The sequence below is a fragment of the Onychostruthus taczanowskii genome, unplaced genomic scaffold (assembly GCF_017590055.1).
Source record: "Onychostruthus taczanowskii isolate IOZ18803 unplaced genomic scaffold, ASM1759005v1 scaffold9, whole genome shotgun sequence".
NCBI classification, from domain to species: domain Eukaryota; kingdom Metazoa; phylum Chordata; class Aves; order Passeriformes; family Passeridae; genus Onychostruthus; species Onychostruthus taczanowskii.
The window spans coordinates 1,793,917-1,818,552 of NW_024506993.1; the positions used below are offsets into that span (position 1 = coordinate 1,793,917).

A 24,636-nucleotide genomic window follows, 5' to 3' on the forward strand; every position below is an offset into this window, starting at 1 on the left:
TATTAAATTGACCAATAGGAAAACAGAAGGGCAAACAGACAGGGGTACAGACCAATGACAGTACAAACAACAGAGAAACTGCTAGAACCATGACCATATATGGTTAACAGGGTTGGACAGCCAATGGGCCAACAGGGGGAGTGGCTCTGGGGTTGATTGACAGCATGTCACAGGAGTCCATGGCAGAGGCTGCAGGGCCCTGGCAGACCCACAGGCCTCCACAGAAGTGCAGCGTTGCTCCTTTGGAATGCAGAGAGCCCCGTTCAACTCCTGCCCTGAAAGGACTGGAAATGTGGCTTGGTGGATTTAGTGGTTTCAAGCCATGCTCCCAAAATCCTCAGGAATCCCCAGGATAGGCAGAGGCAATGCCTGGAAGGGCTTTGCTCCAGCCACAGGGTCAGAGATGCTCCATTCCCATGAGCTTGGACAGCTCACAGCTCTACAAAACACACCAAAAATGCACCTGCTCATGTTTTTTGGACAGTTTTGGGAGCAGAATTAGACCAGAGGTGTATAAATAGATTTTTTTTTCTGCCTTTACAAAGTTTTGATTTAAACCAACTCTTGTATCTTCACATCAGTGACAGTGTCAGCAGGCTCTGAGGGGAAATTTCTCACTAGGCAGAACAAAAAGTGGAGGAAAAAGGCTCCTGGAAGACAAGTATCTTTACAAATGACAGAATATTTATTACCAATACCTTTAAAAAAAGATTACATCTGCTAGATCACTGATAAATATCATTTACACCGGGGAGAAAACTACAGAAGCTTTTTTTTTTTTTAATTTCATTTTTCTTCGTTTTGTGGATTTTTTTTAAAGTTTTACTTATTTTATTTTTTTTACATAGAAGTAACCATATCAAACTAAGAAAGGAACACAGCTTGAAATACTGACAATATTTCTCTGGTCAACAACCCTGACTTTTACACAAGTGGAATCCTGATTATGAGTTACTGAATAAATATATTTAGAAGGTCTAAAAGTTAACTGTATTATTTTGTAAGCAAAAGAGACAAGTTACAGGCAAATTCAAGCTATCAGGAGAAAAAAAAAAAATACCACTGCAGCGCATTGAAAGTTGAAAATTGTATAGAAAATTCCATTGCCTTTTCCAGCGTTATCCCGTCTGAACTTACAAAATTCCCCGTAGTAACAAACAGTCCTTCTCTTGAGAAGAATTATTCCGGTGTGGATATTGTTGTTTTCTGGTGTGACTCTGTTCTGCCTCCAGGCATCTGGGAAGAGTTTGTAAGGAAAGGCAAACTTCCAGCGGGGATCTCGGGGAGATTCCCACTTTTCCATGGATAACCCGGAGCTGGGGCAGCGCTCCGGGCCAGGTTCCCAAGCGTTGTCTGGAGAGTGGAGTTACCAAGGATGAGCAGTTGTGTCCCAAAGAACGAGCCCAGAGCAGCTTTCTGTCTCAGAGTGGCCGTGTTCTGATTTCCTTGGAATTAATCCCCAAATGTGAGGAATTTCCTTGGAATTAGATCTCCAAAGGTTGGGTGTGTACCCAACACGAGGCCGGCGGCCGTCCCGTTGTGTCACCGCAGGCAGAGGTCACGGCTCTGCAGGATCTTCATTTCCCCACCCAATTTGATGCTAATTATGATCAAGGCAAAGCAATTTCACAGCCCCTCCTCGCTGCACGATGCTGGAATATTGGCTACGTCTCCTGTAGTCCACAACCAACCAAAACCCACGTGGGTTTCCAAAATTCTGCTCTTCTGAGTGTTTCGAGTTTGTCCTGCTCAGAGCTCTGGATGAAAGGTGTGTTAGAAGCCCTGGGTTCAACACAGGAGTCGCTGGAACTGCCAGTGAAACTCAGCCTGTTACAATCCGGGTCTGGATCAGTCCTGCCCTGTAAAACTGTACAGTCAACTCCAGCCAGTTTGCCAAGAACAACTTGGAGCTCTCCGTCGTAAAGGAAAAAATCCCAAACAATATTTTCGTGATAATGTCGTCCGTAGCATTTTATAGCAGAGGAAAAAAATTAATATCTACATCATATGTTAACTTTAAAAAATTCTATAAAACACTAAATATATAATAAAAAATATGCATATAAGGACATATGTAAACTGCTTTGGTAACATCGTATTACAGATGTTTTCAGTGCATTGCAGAGTTTCCAAGGAAACTTCAGACAAAGCTATATTTGCTTTGAGGAAGTACTGTATAATGCCATTCCTAAAGAAGCATAAACATTTTTTTTTTTCCAGTAGTAAGATGTACTCAAACCACAATATTACTTAGTACTGGGTGTCTCCAAAACAACTAGCTAAATGTTGCTTATATTATAAAGAAGAAGTCCTCGATGTCATTGTTGTCATAAACTGGAGCGGGCTGTGAGGGAGATCATGATTGTGCTGAGGGCTGACAGCGTGCAGGCGCTGGAGGTCGATGAGCCCGAGCCTCTGGCGTAGGCATCTGAGAGGTGAGAGGGGAAGAAGGAGCCAGAGGTGAGCAGGGAACAATCCCAGAACTCTTCCTTAATCCACCTCCCCCAAGGTTTATATTCCCTTTCCTGGGATAAAGCACAGCCCCCTCATCCTCTTCACGGTCACCTTTCCAACTGAATTTTGGTTTCTTTTCAATTCCTGCCCTCGTTGTGTTGAGGCTTCTCTCACAGTTCTGTTATTTCACACGCTGCCTGCTTATCATTATTTGGTATTTTTTCACAATTGCACCATATTCCAGCTGTTCCTTGTGCCTCCCATCCTGGAGGAGCCGTGTACCTGCTCCGTGACCCCTGGCCTGGAGCAAATGGGAGCTGGCGTGTTCCAGCTCCCCTTCCGTCTCCTGTGCTGCTGATTAAATTCCTCTGCATGGTTTACACAGCCACGCTGGGGAGAACTCTGCTCTCACCCAGGGTTTTTTTACATCACTGTGATTTTAATGCCATATTCCTGCATTGCAGAGGCTCCTGATTTAATGCAGCTTATAAACTGGGACATTATTAATGGAAGAAGGGACACGGAGATTTTGCAAAAGCCATGTTGTGTAATAAAATACTCTTTGTGTTTGTTCTTCTACACCATCTCATTTCTCTAAATAAATATTTATGCATCCAGCACACACTGGGATATGGTTGTACAGTAGCCTTATAGATTTAGAAGCCTCTGCACGCTGCATTTGGTTATAGTGAATTGCAGTGAAACAATACATTTAGCACATGGGACTGAGAAGGGAAAGTGTCTGGAAACCTTAAATACAAATAGAACTACTTAAGATGGCATTTCTTACAGCTGAATCTTGCTTTTGGGATGAAATCAGAATCAGGGACTGGAATATCTGCTGGTGGGGCCCTGGGGCACAGAGCCCAATCCCCCCATCCTTACTGGATATCTTTGGGATTCGGATTTGCTCGCTGCTGCTGCCGTCGCCGCCGTCGCTGAAGGGTTTGATCTCGATGATGTAATCCTCATCAAAGGGCAGGGACAGCTCCACTGAGGTTTTATTTGTTTCTATGACAGACGTGCTGCTCTCCCTGTTCCACCTGTACAAAACCTGCGGCCAAGGGAGAGAGAACAGGAGGCAGAAAGGGCAGAGCTGCCCGCTGTGCTCAGGGCTGCCCACCTCAGGGTGCCCAGAGGTGATACTGCTCTTTTCCTGCCCCTCATGCTCAGGAGTGGTCTGGTGACACAGGGGACATGTGGGATTTGCTGGGGACACCAGCACAGAGGTGGCAGTGCCTGGGCAGGGGGTGACACTGCTGATCAGCAGCACTAACACAGCACTGGCACCTGGTGGAGCTCCTCAGAGAAACCCTTGCCTAGGTCAAACTGAAATAAACCCCTCTAAAAGTAAAAACTTCTTTATAGAGGTCAGAAACTCCTTTTTATGCTGCTTCTGGAAACTGAGTTGGGATATTTGATACAGTGCCACCAATGGTTTCCCAGAATAAATGACTTTTGTGAACGACCTTCTGAGCTGTGGGAGTTGTACTAATTTATATCATAAATTGTGTCATAAAATACAACATTTCTAGGCAAAAAGAAGAAAAATAGGCAATGTTTTGCAATGATTCAGGAAATAAATCCATGTGGTTGTGCTATCCTTACAGTAAGTTAAAGGAGAATGTTTTAGAAGCTCTCTAGATGCTTTTCCAGGGTGATGAGTCTCTCTCTCCCTCTTCCAACTGACTCCTTAATTTGCATTTCAAACCTAAAATATGTAGTGAAAAGCTGGTCCAGATTGCTGAGGTTCATCTGAGGTTTGGACTAAAACCCCTGAGGAATTACTTATTTTTGATGAGCCCATACAGAGCACCAAAGACACTTAAAAGTTGGTGCAGGAATTGAGGGGAGCTGGCACAGGCTCGCCAAGCTGCTGGCATCCAGACTGGGAATAAAACATGGAGCATGGCCAGGTCCTTCACTGGCTCAGGCTCTGGTGGGAAATGTTTGCACAACTCCAACCCCAGGACAGCGTCTTTTTGGGCTAAATGAAGCCCTTGTGGAAGGTGGTGGAGCTGAATTCTTCCCAAGGTTTCTCTCTAGTTAAATTATGTCCTATTAAAACTGCTCCTAATGAGGATTCTCTGTCTTTTCCTCTTGGCTTGGCTTTCTGAAGGAAATGGGAGCTATTAAAAAAGCATTTTATTTATCTGCAATTAAGGAGCCAACTACAGCCTTTGGGAAGTTTCCACAGAAGGCAGGAGAGAGGTTCTGCAGGTGGGAGCTGCAGGAAAAATGTGCTTACATACACAGGCATGGCTCTGGTTTTGGAGGAATGCCCCAGATGTGACCTGGGAAATCATGAATGTACCATGGAAATACTCACTTTGTAGCCTCTCACTTCTGACTCGTTGTCCAAGGCTTTCACCTGGTCCCAGTTCAGGATGATCTTGGAGTCGGATGAATTCCACACGATGTTCCCGGGGGGCTGACTTGGTGCTACACCAAAAAATAGACAGCACCACGTTATTGAGGAGAATCAATTCCCAGCTGGATCCCTTCCAGTGCCAGTGGGGCTCCCAGCAGCACAGCTGAGCCTGCCCAGAGCCCTGTCCCTCTGGAAAGCTAACGAGCTGCTCCACTGATCTGTGTCCTCAAGGTCACAGGAGGTGTGACACGACACGGGGCTTTAAATGAAAAAGGGATTCAGTCAGTTGCTCAACATGCTTCAGACCAGAGGAAAAAAGCCCTCTTGAACACGGAGATAAATATTTAATTTGCCTGCACAGCTGTGATTTCAGTTTTGCATGCTCTGCTTACTTAACACCGGGAAGAACCTCATGAAAAATATGAAATAAAAAGGCTGAGCCTGGTAAATCTGCACAAAAACCTGGCAAGGAGAAGTCTGACAGCTCCTTCAGACTCAAGAGTGCTGGGAAATGAGAGAGGGGAGCAGTGGCTGGACCCTGCCAGGGCATCCCTGCCAACACTCACGTGGCTTTTTGGTGGTGACGTTGACAGCGGCGCTGGAGGGGCCGGTGCCAGCCGTGTTGTAGGCCCTGACTGCCAGGTGGTAGAGGGCATTGCCCCTCAGGTTGCTGACTTTTGTGGATGTCTGGTTCCCGACCGTCCGGATCCTTTTGGCGTTTTCCTCCTTCTCGTCGTGCCGCCAGCAGCGCACCTGGGAGGCAGAGCAGGGCTGTGGCAGTGCCCGGCCCCAGAGGGGCTGGCAGCACCCCCTTGTTCCTGTCACCACCCCAGATCTGCTCCCAGGGACAGCTCCTGCTCCCTGCCACCATCCCTGGCCCTGCTGGGGACCAGCCCGGCTCCAGAGCTCCCTCCCCAAGCCTGGCACCCCAAGGTGGCAGCACCTTCAGGGAGGGCTGCATTTCCAGCCAGATCCCACGCAGAAAGGTGGAATTTTTAACCTTGTGAGAGAAATCTCTGTGCACCAGAGGCAAAGAGAAGCAAATCCACTTTAGGAACACACCCTTGGCAGGAGGAGCAGGACGAGGACATTGCTGTGTCCTCTCAAAGCTGGCTGCTGAAAGGATCCTGCATTGTTTCCCATACCTCATATCCCTGTATTCTTCCTTTGTGCTGGTTCTCCCACGGGGGAGCCCAGGAAACTTCGACGTCTGAGGCAGAAATGCTTCTGGCCAAAACAGTGGTTGGGGCTCTCGTTGGCTCTGGGCAGTTAAAAATAGAAGTAAGGCTTTTCAATTCGATGTTCAATTAGTCCCAAACATCAGGGGATTTATTTTCCTCATTGCACAAGGAAGGAAGCAAACAAATGTCCATGTTTCAAACCGATGGCCTGTCAGGCTGTGCTCCCTCAGAAATAATAAGATGTCATTACTAAACTCAACCCAGGATACCATGTACTGTAATTAGGACAAGTGGGAACATTTTCTAATCAGTGGACATTAATTCATACTAAATCTCCACAGAATTCTTCCCAGATTACATATTACTTTTCCATTAATATCAAAAGATTTCATTATGATTAATGTTATTTTAATGACTATTGAAAAGAATTAATCACGGTTCGCCATTTATTATAAATCAGAGCAAGGCTGAGGTATCAAAGGATGTGTCAAGGTGGAAACCAAACCCTGTTACACACAGGTAAAGATGTTATTAAAGAAAGGCCTTATAAAATTGTGATTTAGGCCTGCTGCTTCAGCTAGGTGCAGTTATCCTGGTAGTTCCCAGAAGAAAGAATTAAAGGAATGGGAAACAGTTAATAGAAAAACCTATTTTAGTAAGAGAACTGTTTTCAACTGCATAAACAATAAACCTGTCCCATAAGAATCAGTGAAAAAATACATAAGCTAACCAAAAATAAAGAAGTTTGATAGACATGAAAATACCATTTACCAACCAATGACCTGAGTGTCAATGCATTGTCAGCCAATTGTTAGGTCTAACATGGTGCCTTCTGATAATCCCATAAAAATATGAACTATGCAATAAAGATTTGGCTTTCCTGCATGAAGAAACTGAGTCCCATCTGCTTTACTCAAACAAGACCCTGCAGCATGAGTGTGAGAAATGGATTTGTAAAGAATTTTTAAAACTTGATAGAAAGCTTACACAGTCTTGTACATCTGTATGCAAACACTGAGGTAAGGTGTGCTGAGTTAGGAAGACCATAGAATAGAGATAACATTGTTGAGAGAGAGAGATTAAATTAAAAACAAGTTTCGACAAGTTTGAAAATATGGCCTTGCAAAGAGATCAAATATTTTAGAGAATTAGAACTGTGAAAGATGCATTATAGCAAGACCACGTGGAGTAGAAATATAGGTGATTCATATTAGAAGTAATAGCAGCATTGTGTGGCAAAAGCCAATGGGCTGAAAAGCATTTATAAAGTATTGTAACCCAGAGATAGGTTAGCTTCTAACAGAATAGCGTTAAGTTTCACATCTCTTATGTCTCACCCTTATCAAGACTGGTAATAAAACAAAATCTTTTAAAACGCCTCTCAATTCCGCATCTCTGTAAAAACTGAGAAAACCAACACATGGAGGGGAGGGAGAAGATTTAGGGAGGGCTCATCTCTACCTTCCTCTGCAGAGTAGACGACGGTGACGGGGCTGAAGGAGCCTTCCCCCTTGTTGTTGTAGACGCCCACCTTGACCTCGTAGGGCGAGAAGGGCGGCAGGCTCTCGTTGCGGAACACGTAGCGGGCGGCGTCCGGCGAGGCCACCACCGTCTGCATCCAGCTGACCGTGCCCAGGGGCCGGAAGGCCACCACGTAGCCAAAGCCACCCCCGTTCTGCAGCTCCTCGGGCACCGTCTGTGGGCAGGGACAAACGGCGGCTTCAGCGCACACTGACCTTCCCGGCGGAACCCCGCGGATTCCTCTTGGTCCTCTTCAGTCCTAGGTTGCACTTGGTGATCTCAGAGGTGTTTTCCAAACTAGTTAATTCTGGGATTGTGTGATTCTGGGATTGTGTGATTCTGGGAATCTGGGATTGTGTGATTCTGGGATTCTGGGATTGTGTTATTCTGGGATTCTGGGATTTGGTAATTCTGTGATTCAGTAATTCTGTGATTCTGGGATTCCGTAATCCTGTGATTCTGGGATTGTGTGATTCTGTGGTTCTGGCACTTGGTAATTCTGTGACTCTGTAATTCTGTGATTCTGGGATTCTGTAATTCTGTGAATCTGGGATCCAGTAATTCTGTGATTCTGGGATTCTGTAATTCTGTGAATCTGGGATCCAGTAATTCTGTGATTCTGGGATTCTGTAATTCTGTGAATCTGGCATTCTGTACACAGCACTGGAGATGGAGGTGCAGGAGGTCCTACATCACATCCAACCTGAATTCACCCCATCCTGCCTGCACCAGAGCCTTTCTGCTCCATGAAACAGGAAGCAGCACCTCCAGAAGACCCTTCTCCTAAAGCTAATTTTCCTTCCCTCTCTGCCTAGATGGGGCCTCCATTGCTGATGTAATTTTAGGCTTTGTGAAGAGCCTGAGGTTTGCTGGGGCGAAGCAAGGACACCGTTCCTGCTTTCCCAACACATGTGCAGCTGCTCTCATGGCTTTGGGATCACACACGAAGCCCCAAAGAACACACCCTGGACACACTGACACTTCCTACTCTGAGGCTGGCAGCCCCCTAAAAAGCTGCACTAAACCCAAAGGTTCCAGTATTAAAACAATCCATAATTATGGGCCACCCTCCCTGAGATGTCCATGGAGCTTGAACACGGGTTACTGGTGACTGCACCCTGCTCTGTATTGGAAGGCTCACATAAAGAAAAGGCTTCTGGACATTTAAAAGAGTAAAACCACTCTTCTATCAAAACACAAATGATATTTTGTGCAAATTATATCTCAAACCAATGGCTGATGTTCTGGCCATGTGTGTTTTTGAAACATATTGCAGTATCTTTAGGAGACACGGCGTAACTAATTAGTCCAACAGAGGAGGAAATTTAGCACATTGAGCTGTGTGGTGAGGACAAAAACCCATTTATAGGTTTTTAATAACCTCAGAAATATCTCTGACGATTCATCCTGCCAGCTTGGTCAGAAATAGTGCTAAATGGAAGCGTTAACATGTCTAGTGGAGTTCATTATTAGGAGAAATATGCCAGCTGCATCGCATCACAACACGAAAATATGAGCAGACAAATGACTAAAGTTCTAACCCTGTCTGCCTTAAGGAATATTAAACATTTCTCTTCTCTGCATCTCCTCTTGCTGGCTGCCATCAGCAGCAATGAAAGCCAGCATGCCTTGTGCTGGCTCTGAGCTGTTTGCTGCCTTACATCCCAGGGAGGAGGAGGGAGGAAGCTGGGAGCCACCACAGCAATTCCCCACCAGGTCAGGATGTTCCAAGCCTGTTTTATCTCTTGGGTGGCTCCTGGCCATCCACATTTTGCCATGTGGATGTGCTGAGGGTCATGGGGAGCTGAGCTGGTAGCAAATCCTGCTCCCCATGGTCCCTGCCCCTCACTTCCCTGGGGCTGGGGTTGGCGCATCCTTTAGCTCCATCTGACCAGCTGGGCTGATTTTATCACACAATCTGGGCTTTTTTACTGACAAACCTTTGAAATCCCCAGAAGGCTCAGGGCGGGCTGGAGTGAGACTCACCTCCCAGGTAATGACCAGCTCAGACTTGCTGCCTCCACCTCCACTGACATTAGCTGGGGTCACCTCAGGGACTGCAAAAAGATAAATGCAGAAGATGGATGTGACAGCTTTGGAACCCAGAACCCACAGGGAGATGGAGCAGAGCTGTGCAGCAACAGGACACTGCTGGCCCTTCCCTGCTGGGGCCAGGAGCTGTTAACATGACTAATTTGCCATGGCAAACAGCACATTAAAAGTATGTCAATAATAGTATATTAAAAGTACGTCAATTAACTTGTGTATTCAGTCTCTAATTGTTCAGTTTAAACATTTGTCCTCCATTGAAAAAGGTCTTTTATTTATTTTCTCAAGCTACGTCAGGGAAGGTATAGGTTGGATATTAGGAAAGAAAATTTCACCAAAAGAATGGATAAAGTATTGGAATGCTCCTCCCAGGGAGGTGTAGAATCACCATCTCTGGATGTGTTTAAAAACAGACTGGACATGGCACTTGGTGCTATAGTCTGGTTGAGGTGTTAGGGCACAGGTTGGATTTGACAATCTTAGAGGTCTCTTCCAACCTCGTTATTCTGTGATTTTCCTGTTTCATATTTGGTTCTTCTGTGGAACAGCGGAGCCACTTGCCAGGGCTTCCCCACAACTGGGGCATCTCTTGGCATTTATTCCACCAAGATTTCACCCTCAGCCCCCCTGCCCAGCAGCACTTACGAGCCTCCTCAGTTCTTCTCTTCTCGGAGGGCCTGCTGGGCTCCCCGATGCCGATGAGGTTGGCAGCCACCACTCTGAACTCGTACTCCACCCAGGGGTTCAGCCCCACCACCGTGGCCGTGAACGTCCTGCCGTCGATGACCTCTGGGACTGGGGTGCAAGGAAATTAAATGTAGATATTAAAATACTGCTGGGCAAAAGGCACGGGGAAATCCCTTTTCCTTAGAGGTGAGGGCTTAACGTAAGTACCAAGAAGGACTGATAAATTTTCTCGCATCTTTCTAGCATTTTGCCAACTGCAAAGAAGTGAAAGAGGCAGCATTAAACCCCAGTGCTTTTAGCCCAGAAATTCCTGCCATTAAAGAGTTTCTCCAAAATTGCCACAGTGTGTAAACAAAGTGTCAAGGCAACAGGTTTGGAGGGTCTTTATTTTTCTCTTTTTGAAACACACTGTTGTCTCTGTTTAACGGTTACTGGAACAAAATTAACCTCTGACGGAATGAGCAATTACATCATGGGATTTTTCCCTCTATCAGGAAAATAATTCTCCTTAAAGACAGACTGGATGACACGGTCTGTCCCTGAGGGATGTCTTTATAGACCACAATTACTGTTGTATATCTCCAGCATGGCAACAAGAGATAGGAATTCATTCTGTTTTCCCTTAAACATTCATGAGAAAAATGGGTGAGTAATGGCACTGACTGCACCCTAAATCTTTGGGTTGCCAAACCTGAAACTACTTAATAAAAGCAGTGCTCTGCAGCCAAGGAAATTGCTTTTCACATCAGGGGCCAGAGCTGGCCAAAGGAGCCGTGGGTGGGTGCTGAGGTGTTACACACAGGTAAAAATCTTATAAAAGAAAGGCCTTGTAAAATCAGGCTTTGTTACTTTGGCTGAGCTAATAGCTAGCCTGATAAGTTCCTGTGAGAAACCTGTCAGCTTTCATAAGAATAGAATCCTGTAACAGTGAAAATCTACTTATTCCCTTGAGAAAAAAATTATAAAAATGAAAATCAGTTTACAAAACTATCTATTCTTATGAAAGAATAGAAAGAAATAGAAATAGAAAGAAACAAAAAAAGAGAAAAAAATAGAAAGAAAAAGTCTATTCTTATGAAATTTATACCTATAAAATTAAAAGTCTATCCTGTGAGAATCTGTGAAAAAAATAAATATAAACTGTCTAAAAGGGAAAAGTTTGATAAGCTTGTACCCTAACTATTACCAACCAATAAACTGAGTTTTGAGAGACCATTAGCCAATCAGACTCAAACACAACACCTACAATGAACTGAATAAATAAAAACCCAGCTGTCCTGCACCAAGCAGCAGCGTGCTGGCCCTCTCTGCAGCCCTTGAGGGTGGGTTTGCCCCCCTGGAGCTGCTTTACTCTCAGGTTTTCTGCTGTCAGGATGACCCGAGAGTCCCTTTTTCCCAGCCCGGTGGCCGAAGAAAGAGTTGGGATTCTTCAGCTCGTGTTCACAAGGTCGTTTATTATCTATTATCTAAAATATTTTCTCTCAGACCCGCAGAGTTCTGCTCTGCAGGTCTGTCAAGGGCACACTGCCCTGCCCTGAGGCGGTGCTGTCTTTTTATACTAAAAACTACATGTGCTTTATTTACAGTTATTTTCCAGTACCTATCGTCTGTGTTAGACTGTCTACTTCTACTTTAGGCCAGTCTAAATGTGTCAGCACCACCAAGAAGATGGAGGCTAGGAAGAAGAAGGAGGAAAGACAGGACAATGCCCAAGTCCCTCCATCTTGCCTCCTAGACCCCTATGGCAAAAATCTTCAAAATTCCACTTTTCACCCTGTGACAACTACTGTTACGCTACTTAAACTTGTAATTCTTCATACAAGGTTAGTAATTTACTCCATGGGTCAAGATCGAAATCCCAAGTGTCTTTGCCTTCCTGCCAGGATCTCCGAGCCCCTGCCAGGGGGCACAAGCCAGCCAGGGCACCCAGAGGGATGTCCTGGGTTCTGGCACCTTACCTGTGCTCACTGCCTGCCAGCCCACCGAGAAGGGCGTGCGCGCCTGCACTGCGTACATGGTGATGGGGCTGTGGTTGTCTGCCCCCGGCCTCCAGGACAGCTGGGCCGTGCTGTCTGTCACCTCCTCGATGGTCACGGCCTCGGGGGGGCCCGGGGGACCTGGGGGGGTTGCAGGAGAATCGAGTGACTGGAGGAGGAAGCGCTGGGGTCACCTTCCCTTCCTGGGGATGGGGGGATAGAGCAGCTGGGGCAGCTCCAGCTCTGCTCACCTGGCTGGGCTGGGAGGGATGAGCCATGGGGGACACACGAGGGTGCTGTGCCTCACTGCTGGGTTGGGAGGGAGGGATGAGCCATGGGGGACACACCAGGGTGTTGTGTCCACTGCTGGGGTGGGAGGGAGGGATGAGCCATGGGGTCACACCAGGGTGTTGTGTCCACTGCTGGGCTGGGAGGGATGAGCCATGGGGGACACACCAGGGTGTTGTGTCCACTGCTGGGCTGGGAGGGATGAGCCATGGGGGACACACCAGGGTGCTGTGCCTCACTGCTGGGGTGGTTTTAAGCTGTGAAGCTCTCCTGGGAACAGCAGGTGGGGAGAGACCCCTCTGCTCCATCCCATGGCCATTGCTGCCCAGGTGGTGCATGAGGCTCAGTCTGTGCCCATCTCAGGGAGTCACAGAACGGACCTTAAATCCCATCCTGTCCCATTCCTGCCATGGCAGGGACACCTTCCACTGGCCCAGGCTGCTCCAAGCCCTGTCCAGCCTGGCCTTGGATACTTTCAGGGATCCAGAGGCAGGCACAGCTGCTCTGGGCACCCTGTGCTGATGTTTTAACATCCCTGGTGTTTTTAGGGAGTGACAAGATAAGTACTTTTATCACCATCAAGGGTCATTTCCCTGTGAGAACTTAATATTCCTCCTGTTTATGAGAACCAAGGGTAGCAGGGACAGAGCAGCACCCAAGTTTGCCTTCCCCAAAGTTAACAAGCAGGAAAATATAAATCATATTTCCATAAGGGCACAGACTCAGGGTAATTAATTACAGCTCTGTTAAAGTCAAACTTACGCATCACCTGTGCATGGTAATGAAGAGATCTCAATAAATCAGTGAAGTCACTAAATCATGTTTATTCTATCAAAGAATAACGTAGCTTGGCAGAAATGCTGCCAGTAGCTGGATGCTGCTCCTGCTGCACAGGTCATGGCACAAAGGAGCTCAGGGGGTGCAGGGCTGGCATTCAGGACACAGACAGGTACCAGGGCTGGCTCTGTTCTGGGAGCATCTGAAACACTTCTCATGCTCTGGTTGATGCTGTGAACCCCAGCGTGTACTCAGAGCTTTTTTTTTTCTCAGATTAATTACAAGATGCTGGGCTGTCTCTGAGCCCAGGGATTGCAAAAGGCAGGGAAAAAAAAATAAAAATTCTACAACACCACCAACAACAGTAGCAAAATGCAAATACCTCTTACAATCAGGTCTGCAGCAGCTGAGAGCTTGTCCACACTTGTTTGCACCATGCAGACGTATTTCCCTGCGTGCTTCAGCTGGATGCTCCTGATCATCAAATCACCCGCTGAATCCTGCTGATAAAGTAGGGAAAAGTGGTTACAATTACTTTTTAATGAACCCTAAACATCATTATCACATGAAGGACACTGTGACTAATGGATTTACGTTATACTGGCTGATGAAAACATCAGCAATAGGAGCCATGGCCTGTTGAAATGATGGGGGTCTGTCTGGAAGGTAGGAGAGGGAGCATCCCTAAAATTCTGGCTCCTCCAAGGAGCAGGGCTGGGGGCTGTTGAGCACTTTCCCCATTAAAACAACGTGACAGTGCAGGACAGGTTCACTCTGAATGCTCCTTTTTCTCTCTGGATATCCAGTTTTTACCCTCTCTGCCATCCAGAGGCCCAGGTTGTGTCTCCATCTCTCCTGCAAGGGAAGCCCAGCCCAAATTTGGAGATATCAGCAGTAGTTCCATGGCTTTGTGTCCCAGCCAGCATTTTGATTGCCCAGCACTTTTGTGCTGAAGATCATGAGAACTGCACTCTCTGAGGAAATCTTGCATCACACACCAGCAGTAATTTGTTTTCCAAACGCCAAGTGCATGTCTGATTAACTGTTGAATAGAACTAATTAGGTTTCTGGATGTAGTGGATGCTGAGAACCTCTCTCTGTTTCTCTGCAGACACAAAGCATTTGATACATTGGAAATCTCAGGGAAGCCTCATGGTTGTGGCTTTTGGACTGAGGAATATTAATAAGGTTTGTAATTTTAGCTCTGTGGGCCACAACAGGAGCAGTCACCCCAAAAAGCCATGGCTGCTGCTGTGAGCCCTGTGCATTAATCTGTGAGTTCACCTTTTCATTATTTTTTTTAAGGGATAAGAGCAAGGCTTGGAAATTGCACCTCCTTTTCCTTTCAGCATTAAATTTCACTCCTGACAAATGCAAACATGAGCTGTCACCATGCCTGAGACCTGTTGCTCTCTAAAACCTCCCTCAGAGCAACATGCAAAACCCTTCCCAGTTTTCTACCTCTGCTGAAAATTTTCCATTTCTTTCCTCCTTTTCCTTGCTGCCTTCATCCAGTTCCTTCTGTTAGCAACCTTTTCTGCATGACCCACCTTGCCAGATTTAATACTTACCCCTCCAACCCTTTCAAAGTGGTCCCCATCTTTCTCAAAGTCTATCAGGTGCCCGTTGAATGACCAGGTGAACACGATGTCCAGGGAGTGGTCGTGGGACACCTGGCAAGGCAGGACAATGCTTTCTCCAACTGTGACATCCATGCTGAAAGGGGACACCATGACCCGGGTTGGATCTACAAACAACAAAGAAAGGGGGAAAAAAAGGGATTATTCTTGTTCTCCTGAGGAGCAGAGACATTGTAGAGAGATCCTAAGCAGTGATCCCTTAGCAAGGTCCTTAAATCAACAAGTGAATTATTCCATCTTTGGGTTTATCCTTTCTCTAGAACACTTAATAAACACTTAATAAACCCTCCAGAATCCCCTTCCAGCCACCCTCCTGATGAAGAAGGAGGAAAGAAGAGTCTGGAAAAGAGTGCAGAAGATCTGAAAGGCTTGATTAAAACTTTTTATCCGAGATTCTCTTATTTGAATCTTCTCACTTCAAGGAGTGTTTCACACATACATTGCTTACCATGGTTATTAAAAAGCTTTTCTGTTGTTCCTAAATTAAATGTAAAATCACCAAAACTGGAATAAAAAGTTTGTATTAAAACCAGAAGTTGTTAATCTGGCCATACCTGGGAAGGCAAAGATCAGGCTGAGATTATTGTTATTATATTTACTGAGAACTGGCCACGCTCGGATGGATGCCTTCACATCTCACATCCTTTCCTCAGGCAAGGAGGATGAAGATAAATGCTGAGTGATACCAGCAGGACCTCCCACAGCACGGAACCCAAACCCTTGATGTGCTGAGCATTCCAGGGAGCCGAAGCAGAGGGGAGGCTCCAAACCAGGACGCTTCCAAAGGGAAGCCCAGACCTGGATGTGTGACGTGCCAGGGTCCGTGTCAACCACAGGCAGCAGCTCCTCCCTTGCTCAGGACTAATCCCTTCTCTCAGCTGGAGCTCCACAGCTCCTCCACCACTGGTTTAATTGTCTATTTTTCACCTCAGTGTGGGCAGGGTGGTGGCACAGAAAGATGAGCCACGACGCATTATGCAGACTCCAGCTCCTCGTCTGTGCCCGTGAATTCCCTCTGCCTCTAAAGTTAACATTTCTCTTCCATTCCTGTTGACAAAAATGCAGCACTTTTTTTTTTCTACAGGGCCTCAGAGGGAATGAAAAAGAGAAAAAATATTGCTTAACAATGAGACCAAAAGTCTGGAAATCATACAGAGATAGATATTTTTGGTTATTCCAAAAAATCTACTCTGCACAGCTGTCATGCTAAAATAATACCAGTATTAGTCAATCTCTGGTACATGACACCAAAATCTTAACAACTTCTTCCTGAGCCTGTTGTCCAACTGCTTAATTCTCTGCTGAAATAATAAAGATACAGCAGCACAGATATGGACTGGGCAGAACTGCTCACGGAAATCAGGGGATGCAAAGCTGTTCCTGGATTTTCAGCCTTATCAAAAGTCTGCAGGAGGTGGTGAGAAAGATTTTGTTGCTGTCTATAGAGATTTCAGATCAAGTCCTCAGGGACCTGGCTGTATTATCTTGGACAAGTTTAATTCCTCTGTATTTTGTGTTTACTTCTGACCAAGCAGAGGAACTCTTAGAACAACTGTTATGACACTTAATTAATCAATGAATTAATACATGAAATATTTCTCAGGTGTTTATAAACATGAAAGGAGTGAAAAATATAAAGGCTGTAAATATATAGTTATATAATGTATACAATATATAATTTATATATAATTTTATATTTATATATAATATATAAATATATTATAGATAGAAGATATAATTATATAGAATTTTAGACTATAGAACAGATTAGAGAATACAGAATTCTGGTATGTAATTTGTGTTCCAGAATTCTATACAATTACATTTGTAGAATATATTAGATCTATAATATAAAATATTCTTTATGGAATACTTATATTCTAGAACATAGTTAGAATATTATAGGTTTATATAGTTAGAACATTATAGGTTTATATAAACCTGTATAGAGAGTATTAAGTAAAAACCCTTTAAATAAAAACCTATTAAATAAAAAACATTATAGGTTTATATAAACCTGTATAGAGAGTATTAAGTAAAAACCCTTTAAATAAAAACCTATTAAATAAAAAACATTATAGGTTTATATAAACCTGTATAGAGAGTATTAAGTATAGAATTCTAAGATTTATATGAATTTTATCAAGAAATGGGTGTTTGCTGGAGGCCAGAGCAGCTCAGCACAGCTCCTGCAGGTGCTGTAGGAACTGCGAGTGCCTGCTGCTTCCAAAATCTCCTGCAGGTTTCAGGGAATCCTCGAATCATTCAGGCTGGAAAAGATCTTTTAAGGTCACCAAGTCCAGCCATTCCTCACCACTGTCCCTAGGTGCCACATGAACACATCAGTTAAATCCCAGCTAGGGGAACATTTCCATGGGGAATTCCTGCTGCCATCCAACCTGAGCCCGGCCTGGAGCATCCCTGGGGTGGCAGGAGTGCAGCTGGACGTGACATTGGCAGGGACAGTCTGTAGGTGTCACTGAAGGCTCGGGAACAGCAGAGCTCCTTCCCTGCCTCCCACAACTCTCGGGAGGATGCTCTCTGTGGGACAGAGGCGGCACTTCCCAGTTTTCCGTGGATTTTCCAGCGGCTCTGAGCAGCCTGAGAGCTCCTGGGGACGCTGCCCGGCTGGAGCAAACCCTGCTGGCCCCAGGAGCAGGCTCTGGGTGCCCAGCCCTCCCTGCTGGGGTGCACCGAGGTCACCCCAACTCGTCTCACCTCCTTCAGTCCCGCCTGAAATCCCGATTTTCCTGCCTCTCCTCCCTCGGCCTCACCAGCCACAACTCGGGGTCTTTCTGTCGGATTTAATGGATTTGGTTTATCCTACAAGAGATTTCAGCCAAGTTTTCTTTCTTCCTTAGAAGAAAGGGAGCTGAGCATCACCTCCCATCTGTGGGAAGGCTGTGATTGCTTCCCTTCTCTCCGTGATCAGCTGCCCACTGCGAGTGCATCTCCCGACGCTTTTGGGATGCCGGGATGCATTTTGGGATGCTGGGATGCATTTTGGGTTGCATTTCCAACTGCACCCCCCAGGCTGCAGGACCGAGGGCAGGGCCTGGAGGTCACAGTCTGCGAGGGAACCACCTCAATGGATCGGGTGTCCATGGGGAGGGAGGATTTGTTTAGGGAAAGCAGCTCTGCTTGTCACACCCGCGGGGCTGCGACTGTCACATCCATCTGCAGGATGTGGCACGGGCTGCAGTGGCAGCACACAAGTGACACAGCCTCAGCAGGGGCTGACACTCACAGATAATGCTTTTTTTCTCCTTAAAAAAATAGGTCAGAGCAGCTTTGGAACGAGGTGGGGAGAGCCGGACACGACATCACCGATTCTGTGCCAGAACTGCCACAGCAGAATTCCCACTGACCAGGGCGGGTTTCCCAGAGCAGGTGGACTCAGAATCCCATTCCCAGTTCGGCTCAACCCCGGGGCTGTGTGAACCTCTCCAGGGGATGGATCCGGCAGGGCCCTGCAGGTGAGGATATCTGATTACAGGTGAAGATATCTGATTACAGGTGAGCATATCCGAGTGCAGGTGAGGATATCTGATTACAGGTGAGGATATCTGAGTGCAGGTGAGGATATCCAGGTGCAGGTGAGGATATCTGATTACAGGTGAGGATATCTGATTACAGGTGAGCATATCCGAGTGCAGGTGAGGATATCTGAGTGCAGGTAAGGATATCTGAGTGCAGGTGAGGATATCTGATTACAGGTGAGCATATCCGAGTGCAGGTGAGGATATCTGAGTGCAGGTGAGGATATCTGAATGCAGGTGAAGATATCTGATTACACGTGAAGATATCTGATTGCAGGTGAGGATATCCAGGTGCAGGTGAAGATATCTGACTACACGTGAAGATATCTGATTGCAGGTGAGGATATCCAGGGGCAGGTGAGAATATCCAATAACAGATAAGGATATTCAAAGTCAGATGACGATATCCAATGGCAGGTGAGGACATCCTCTGTCAGATAAGGATATCCAGCTGCAGGTAAGGATATCCAATAACAGGTGAGGATATTTGAGTGCAGGTAAGCATATCCAATAGCAGGTAAAGATATCCAGTTGCAGTTGAGGATATCCAATAACAGGTGAGGATATCCAAGTGCTCAGCAGACAGTGGGACCTGTGGTGCCAGCCTTGGCTGCTGGAGGAGCACAGAGTGTCAGACTCCAATAAAAGCTGAGCTGGAACATGCTCAGGAGATGCAGCTCCTGTTGTTAAATCGGTGCAATTGAGCATTCAGAGGCAGATTAAACAGAGAAGGGATAATGTCAGCATTTCCAAGGCTGGCTGCAGCTAATACCTAAATGCTTATTTAGACATCTATCCCAGCACACAGGAGGAGGTTGAAGGAGAAGGAACAGAAGAGAATACTTGGGTTTTGACATATTTATCCAGAATAAAAACCGTGAAGAAATCAAAACTCCCCTCCACAACCCCCAAATTAGCAGTTCTCTCAGACTGTGCTACTTCTAAGGGAAATTTTCCAAAGATTTACTCCTTCCTCGCTTCTTCCAGCCTTGCCTTCTTTCCAGTTTGCAATTCCATGCTGCTGGGAAGTGAATGGGAATGTTGCACAAGATCCCACAGAATCATGGAATAATTAAGGTTGTAAAAGACTCCAAGATCATGAAAGTGATCATAATCCAAACTTCAGCCTATCTGAGGTCTGCAGTACCTGCCCCTCTCCCATTCCCTCTTTTGCCTGAGTAGGGAAGGTCTGTTGGAAATACTCCTCACTGCTGATACTCCTTATGAGGACCTGGGCAGATGAGCAACAAATTTGAGTTTGATTAACCAGCTAATTACCTAATTCTCTCAGATTAGTGTTACAGTGTTAAAGATCCAGATATATTTCTCCTTGTCTGCATAAACCATTTCCTGTACAAGATTTTAATATGTGTTTTTCTTGTAGATGAAGTCTAACTCGAGCATTTGGGACTCATTTTCCTTTTTTTTTTTTTTTTTTGAATACCAGCATGTTCACCAATTTTGGCTTTTATCAGTGGGAGTTAATAAATGCATCTCAGATCAATATCCTCTATTTGCAATGACATTTTACATTATTGTATTGATTCCAAGGCAAATCATGTCTGGAGATAATAAAAATCAATCCTGGAGGATGTGGTTTCTATGAGCAACCAAAGAATCAAAGTCCAATACATGAAAATACTCAAATGTGCTCTTTTTTTTCCTTTCTGTTTATGAATGAAATAGTTATCCAGGACCATAAGCCAAAAGCCTCTGAGACCTGACTGGTGAAACTTCTGGGAGCTTTGAGTGCTCTGTCATCAGAGAGAGGAAAGAGGAAAAGAGTGCAGGAGAGAGGAAAATACAACTCTGAATTAAAGAGATTAAAACCCAATGAATGACTGAACACATAGAGGAATTAGCAGAGCAAATTACAGCTGAATGGACTGAGTACTTCATGGGGCATGGCCAAAATTGAGATGAAAAAGGAATGGGGAAAAGGTTAAGTATTTACAGTATTTGGCCTGTAAAATATCCCACCTGTGAGCTGTGATGAGTCACACAGATGCTTTCAGGAACAGGCACTTGGCTTTTATGCCAATTTATCCCTTTTTCCCCTGCAATCAGCTATTACACACATTCCTAACAGAAGATTCTGCAGCATTTCCACCCTCTGGTGTGTACTACAGCAGCTCAGCCTAATAAAATATAATCCTATTAAAAGGAGACACTATCAGTTTTGAAAAGGGACTTTAGGCCTGGGACTAAAGTCACTTAGCTCTGATTTTAGAAATATTTGTGATTAGTGATTAGAGCTTTCCTTGCCATCAGGCAGCACTGATCTCTGCAGTGAGCCATGGCCCTGCATTCAGCAGGGATTAGGGAAGGGAGGGATGGAACATCTGACCTTTCCTGGCAGAGCACAGACTCAATTCAGCAGCACACTGGGCTGAGCTGGGCCTTGAGAACGTGCTAAAATTGCTGTGCTGAAGGAGGATCCTTATCTTGTTTGGCTGAAATCTCCCCCCAGCAGTGTGGGGACATGGGATTACTTTTAGCTGGGAGCCTGAGCCCCGTTGTCAGGAATTTTCTGTGAGGATGGGAAAGTTGTTCTAAGAGGAGACTTTGGCTGTTGCTCCCTGTGATCCGTCCCTTCCAAGAGCAGCAGTTTCTTCCTCAGCTCCACTGAAGAGCTTCCCACAGATGGAAAACTCTCCAAGGTTGGTGGCAGAGTCTCCCTGGCAGGACTGAATGCCCCCAGTGCCCAGAAGGGATTGGGCAGCCAGTCAGGGATTGCATTCTGCACACCCCATCTGCATTTTTGGGTGGCTGAATGATGAATGAAGGTTATTTAAATCTGAAAACACATTAAGAATGGAACTGCACGGGTGATGGACAGAACTTGGGGAGGGATTGACAGAAGGTAACCAGGGAAACAGGGGTGTGCCATTAGAGCAAATTCAAAGACAAAACATCTGAAAATGCATCCACGCCAGTGGGAGTGCAGGGAGAGAGGAGAGGACCCAGTACTCCACTTTAACCTCCATTTTACCCAGTGCAATGAAATCTGATCAAATCAAGCTCTCTCCATACAATTGTCACAAAGCAAATCACATGTAATGGGCTCTGGAGATGACAATCAAATCTGTCACTCAGGGAAATTTGTTCTTGCTCTTTGCAGCAGGATGCAACAGAGCCTGATTACACCAGGAACCTCAAACACCCTCCTCCAGCTCTGCAGACTAAAATAAAACCCACTTCGCTCCAGAGCTGCCTCAAGTGAGATCTGTGTGTTTGACAAACGACCCAGGCGTTGGTGACAACCTTTGTGGATAACCTGGGGAATTCAAGGTGTCACCTTTTGTGGGCTGTCGCTTGTGACGAGCTGCTATCTGTCTTTTCAAGCATGGAATCATCTACTGTCATTGCAGAAATGATGGCCAGCTCTCAGAGAAGGTTAATCAGACACAGCAGAAATCATCTCTAATCTGAGATAAACTGCAAGTCACTCAGGGATCAGTCACTGCTCCCCTTGTGCCACCAGCCAGGGGAATTGGCAGATGTAATTCCACGGAGGTGTTGTTGACACGGTGCCCAACAACGTTTTGCCCCTTGGACCAGCTCACCCTCTGGAGTTGGTTCTTTTGTGGTGTTTTTACAGGTTTTTGATGGTGATGATCATAAATCAAACATTTCAGGAGGCGGCAGAGCAGCAAAAATACAACATCCAGGCACTCAAACTGCAAAATCAAGGAGTGACTGCCACAGCCTTAGAGTTCTTAAGGCACAAGTGTGTGTTTTAGGCCTTTCCCACATGAATTCTGTGCCTGTTATCCACCCTCCTCATCAGCACCAAGATGTTTGGAATTAGCTGCCTTGCCAGAATAAATCTCCAATTAAGAGTCATTAGGAGCAGATGCCTCTTGAGCTGTCAAACTTAGGGAGCAGCCAGGAAATCCCTGGCTGGACTTTCCAGCTTCTCAGTGAATGATCCCCAGCTTAACCATCTTTAATGTCACACAGATCAAGGCTTGGCTGTGTCATCCCTGCCTTGGGATAAGCCAGGCTTGGTGGCCAGGACATTTATCAAGCCCAAGACACTCATCTTCCCACCTGCCATTGTGTTAATGGAGCTAGAGGGGAGCACCTAAAAACAGGACAAGTTTTCCCATTTTTCTACTTTTTTTTTTTTTTTTGATATTGCTTTTTAACTCGTGGCAAATACACATTATCAAAAAGTACCTACAAGTTAAAGTCAAAACAACGGCTGCAATCCTCAGGATGTTCCGAGGAGCTGAGCCAGGCCCAGGGAGGCACAGAAAGCAAAAGCAGGGGTGATTTTAGCTCTGTCCCACAGGGAGTGTGTCCCAGCTGGGACCCAGCCCCTCCAACACCAGTCTGAACACTGGGACTCGGAGTCACTGCCAGATGGGAACAATAAAGCTCAACAATTCCATCAAAAAGAGGAGTAGATAAGCAAAAGAGGAGGAGGAGTGCCAAATGAAGAGGAAGGTTGCTGCAGTGTGGGCACAGACTTGGAGTAATTGGGAATAAAATGAGTTTTCCTCCTCACTTTCTGTCTGACCTTGAGCAAGTCATTAAAAGTCTCTGCTGCCTCACTTGCCCAGCCTATAAAATGGACCAGGCCTTCATTACAAACTGTTTTGTCTCCCTGCACCACAGAGCACGGCAGATATTTTTATTTAAGATGAACTTTTACTTGCTCCCAGCAGCGCGAGCAAGCCTGACGCCCAAACGCCGATTACAGAACAAAGCCCGCGACAGGGGGAGCAGAACCAACCAAACAAACACTGGAACAAAACTCCCTGGGCCAAGCAGGTCTCATTTGTTCCCTGGTGAAGATGAGATTGGCTTGCCATGCCCTGTGCTCCCTCCTAAGGAAGGGACTCACTCTAATTAGCGGCACAGAGAGAAGACAAACCTCCCTTTCTGGGGCTGTGCTCCTGCTTTGCTGCCTGCTGCTGATGGCAGGGGCAGGATCGCAGGTGAAATGAAAATAACAACCCCCAAGACCAGTCCTCATTAGAACTGGCTCAAAAATCCTCAGCACCTCCTCTGCTGAATAAATCTTCCCCGCAGAGCATCATTAAAAAGCGTCCCTGACATTTCTGCTGTTCTGTGGCATTTTGCCTCAAATTAGCCAGGAGTTTTTCTTATGTAAATAGTTCCAAGGCCAGGATTAAGATCCAGCCTGCAAAGACACACACGGGGAAGTGGAGGAGCAGCAGCTCCACCTCTTCTCTCAGCCTGGGTTCAGTGCTGGGCTCAGCCATGGTCTGGAGTTTTTCTCCCAGACACTTCCACTCGTGGCTCTCTCCTGCAGGGAATGGTTTCATTGTCAATTGCTCAGTTTAGCTCCCAGGACTAATGGATTTTTACAGAGATTTTTACTGTGCCCCTAGCACGGGAACTGAAATTTTCACTGCTGAAATACTGCTGATTTCCTAAATAAACTCTGTATTCACATGTATTCACAACAAACCTGGAAGAAAACACAGTGCTAAACCCTACAAATTGGATTGGTTCTCCATGGCCCACTTAAAACCTTCAAATTAAAGCAAAATTCACATTCCAAGTGTGTGTGTGACTGACAGAGACAACCAACCCAAGCCATGGCAAGTCAGTTCAGTGATGAAATTCAGAGTGCACCTGCTTCTGAGTCAGGAACATTTGTATTTTGGGATAAAGACAAGAGACTCCTGTCTCCATGTGATCTCTGATGGCATTGCTCATAATCTTGCACTAAAAAAAAAGGAAAATCAGGTGGCAGGAGTCCCTAATGTTGAAGCACCTCCTCCTCCTCCTTCCCTGATCTGTCCCAGGCTTTGTCTGGCCTTTATTATCTGATAATAACTCTGGGAAACCTGTTGGCAGTCCAGGCTCAGGGAGAACAACTCCCATCAGCTCAAATCCTCGGTGTTTGGCTCTTCTAAGCTGCTTCCAAGAGTGCTCCTGAGAAAATGCCCAGCAGGACTGGGATTTCCCCAAACACTGTCCCAGATCGTTGCCTGCAACACTCTCACACCTCCTCCTTCCAGAGCAAATGTGCTCTCTAAACACTTCCTCTTTGATGTTGAAAACATCACCCAGGGGCCAGTCTGCTGTGAGTCACTGATTTCAAGGATATGAAGTTCGTTTTCTTTATTCTCCCACACTGCTTCCTCCATCCCCACCCGAAGCAGAGATCTCCAG

The 24,636-nt window shown here is 45.9% G+C and overlaps 1 protein-coding gene across 1 annotated transcript in view; it reads right to left on the bottom strand.

The window, feature by feature from the left end:
* Window positions 1-808: 808 nt before the first annotated feature.
* CNTN4 (contactin 4) overlaps window positions 809-24,636 on the bottom strand; it is a 132,356-nt gene continuing 108,528 nt past the window's right edge. Inside the window, exons 12-22 of the mRNA XM_041425712.1 lie at window positions 14,876-15,051; window positions 13,687-13,807; window positions 12,222-12,380; window positions 10,222-10,371; window positions 9,514-9,584; window positions 7,468-7,702; window positions 5,971-6,086; window positions 5,392-5,578; window positions 4,784-4,896; window positions 3,340-3,508; window positions 809-2,428 (exon numbers count right to left, since the gene is read on the bottom strand). Coding sequence (XP_041281646.1) covers window positions 2,328-2,428; window positions 3,340-3,508; window positions 4,784-4,896; window positions 5,392-5,578; window positions 5,971-6,086; window positions 7,468-7,702; window positions 9,514-9,584; window positions 10,222-10,371; window positions 12,222-12,380; window positions 13,687-13,807; window positions 14,876-15,051 — 1,598 coding nt within the window. The 3' untranslated portion in view covers window positions 809-2,327. The remainder of the gene's footprint in view (window positions 2,429-3,339; window positions 3,509-4,783; window positions 4,897-5,391; window positions 5,579-5,970; window positions 6,087-7,467; window positions 7,703-9,513; window positions 9,585-10,221; window positions 10,372-12,221; window positions 12,381-13,686; window positions 13,808-14,875; window positions 15,052-24,636) is intronic.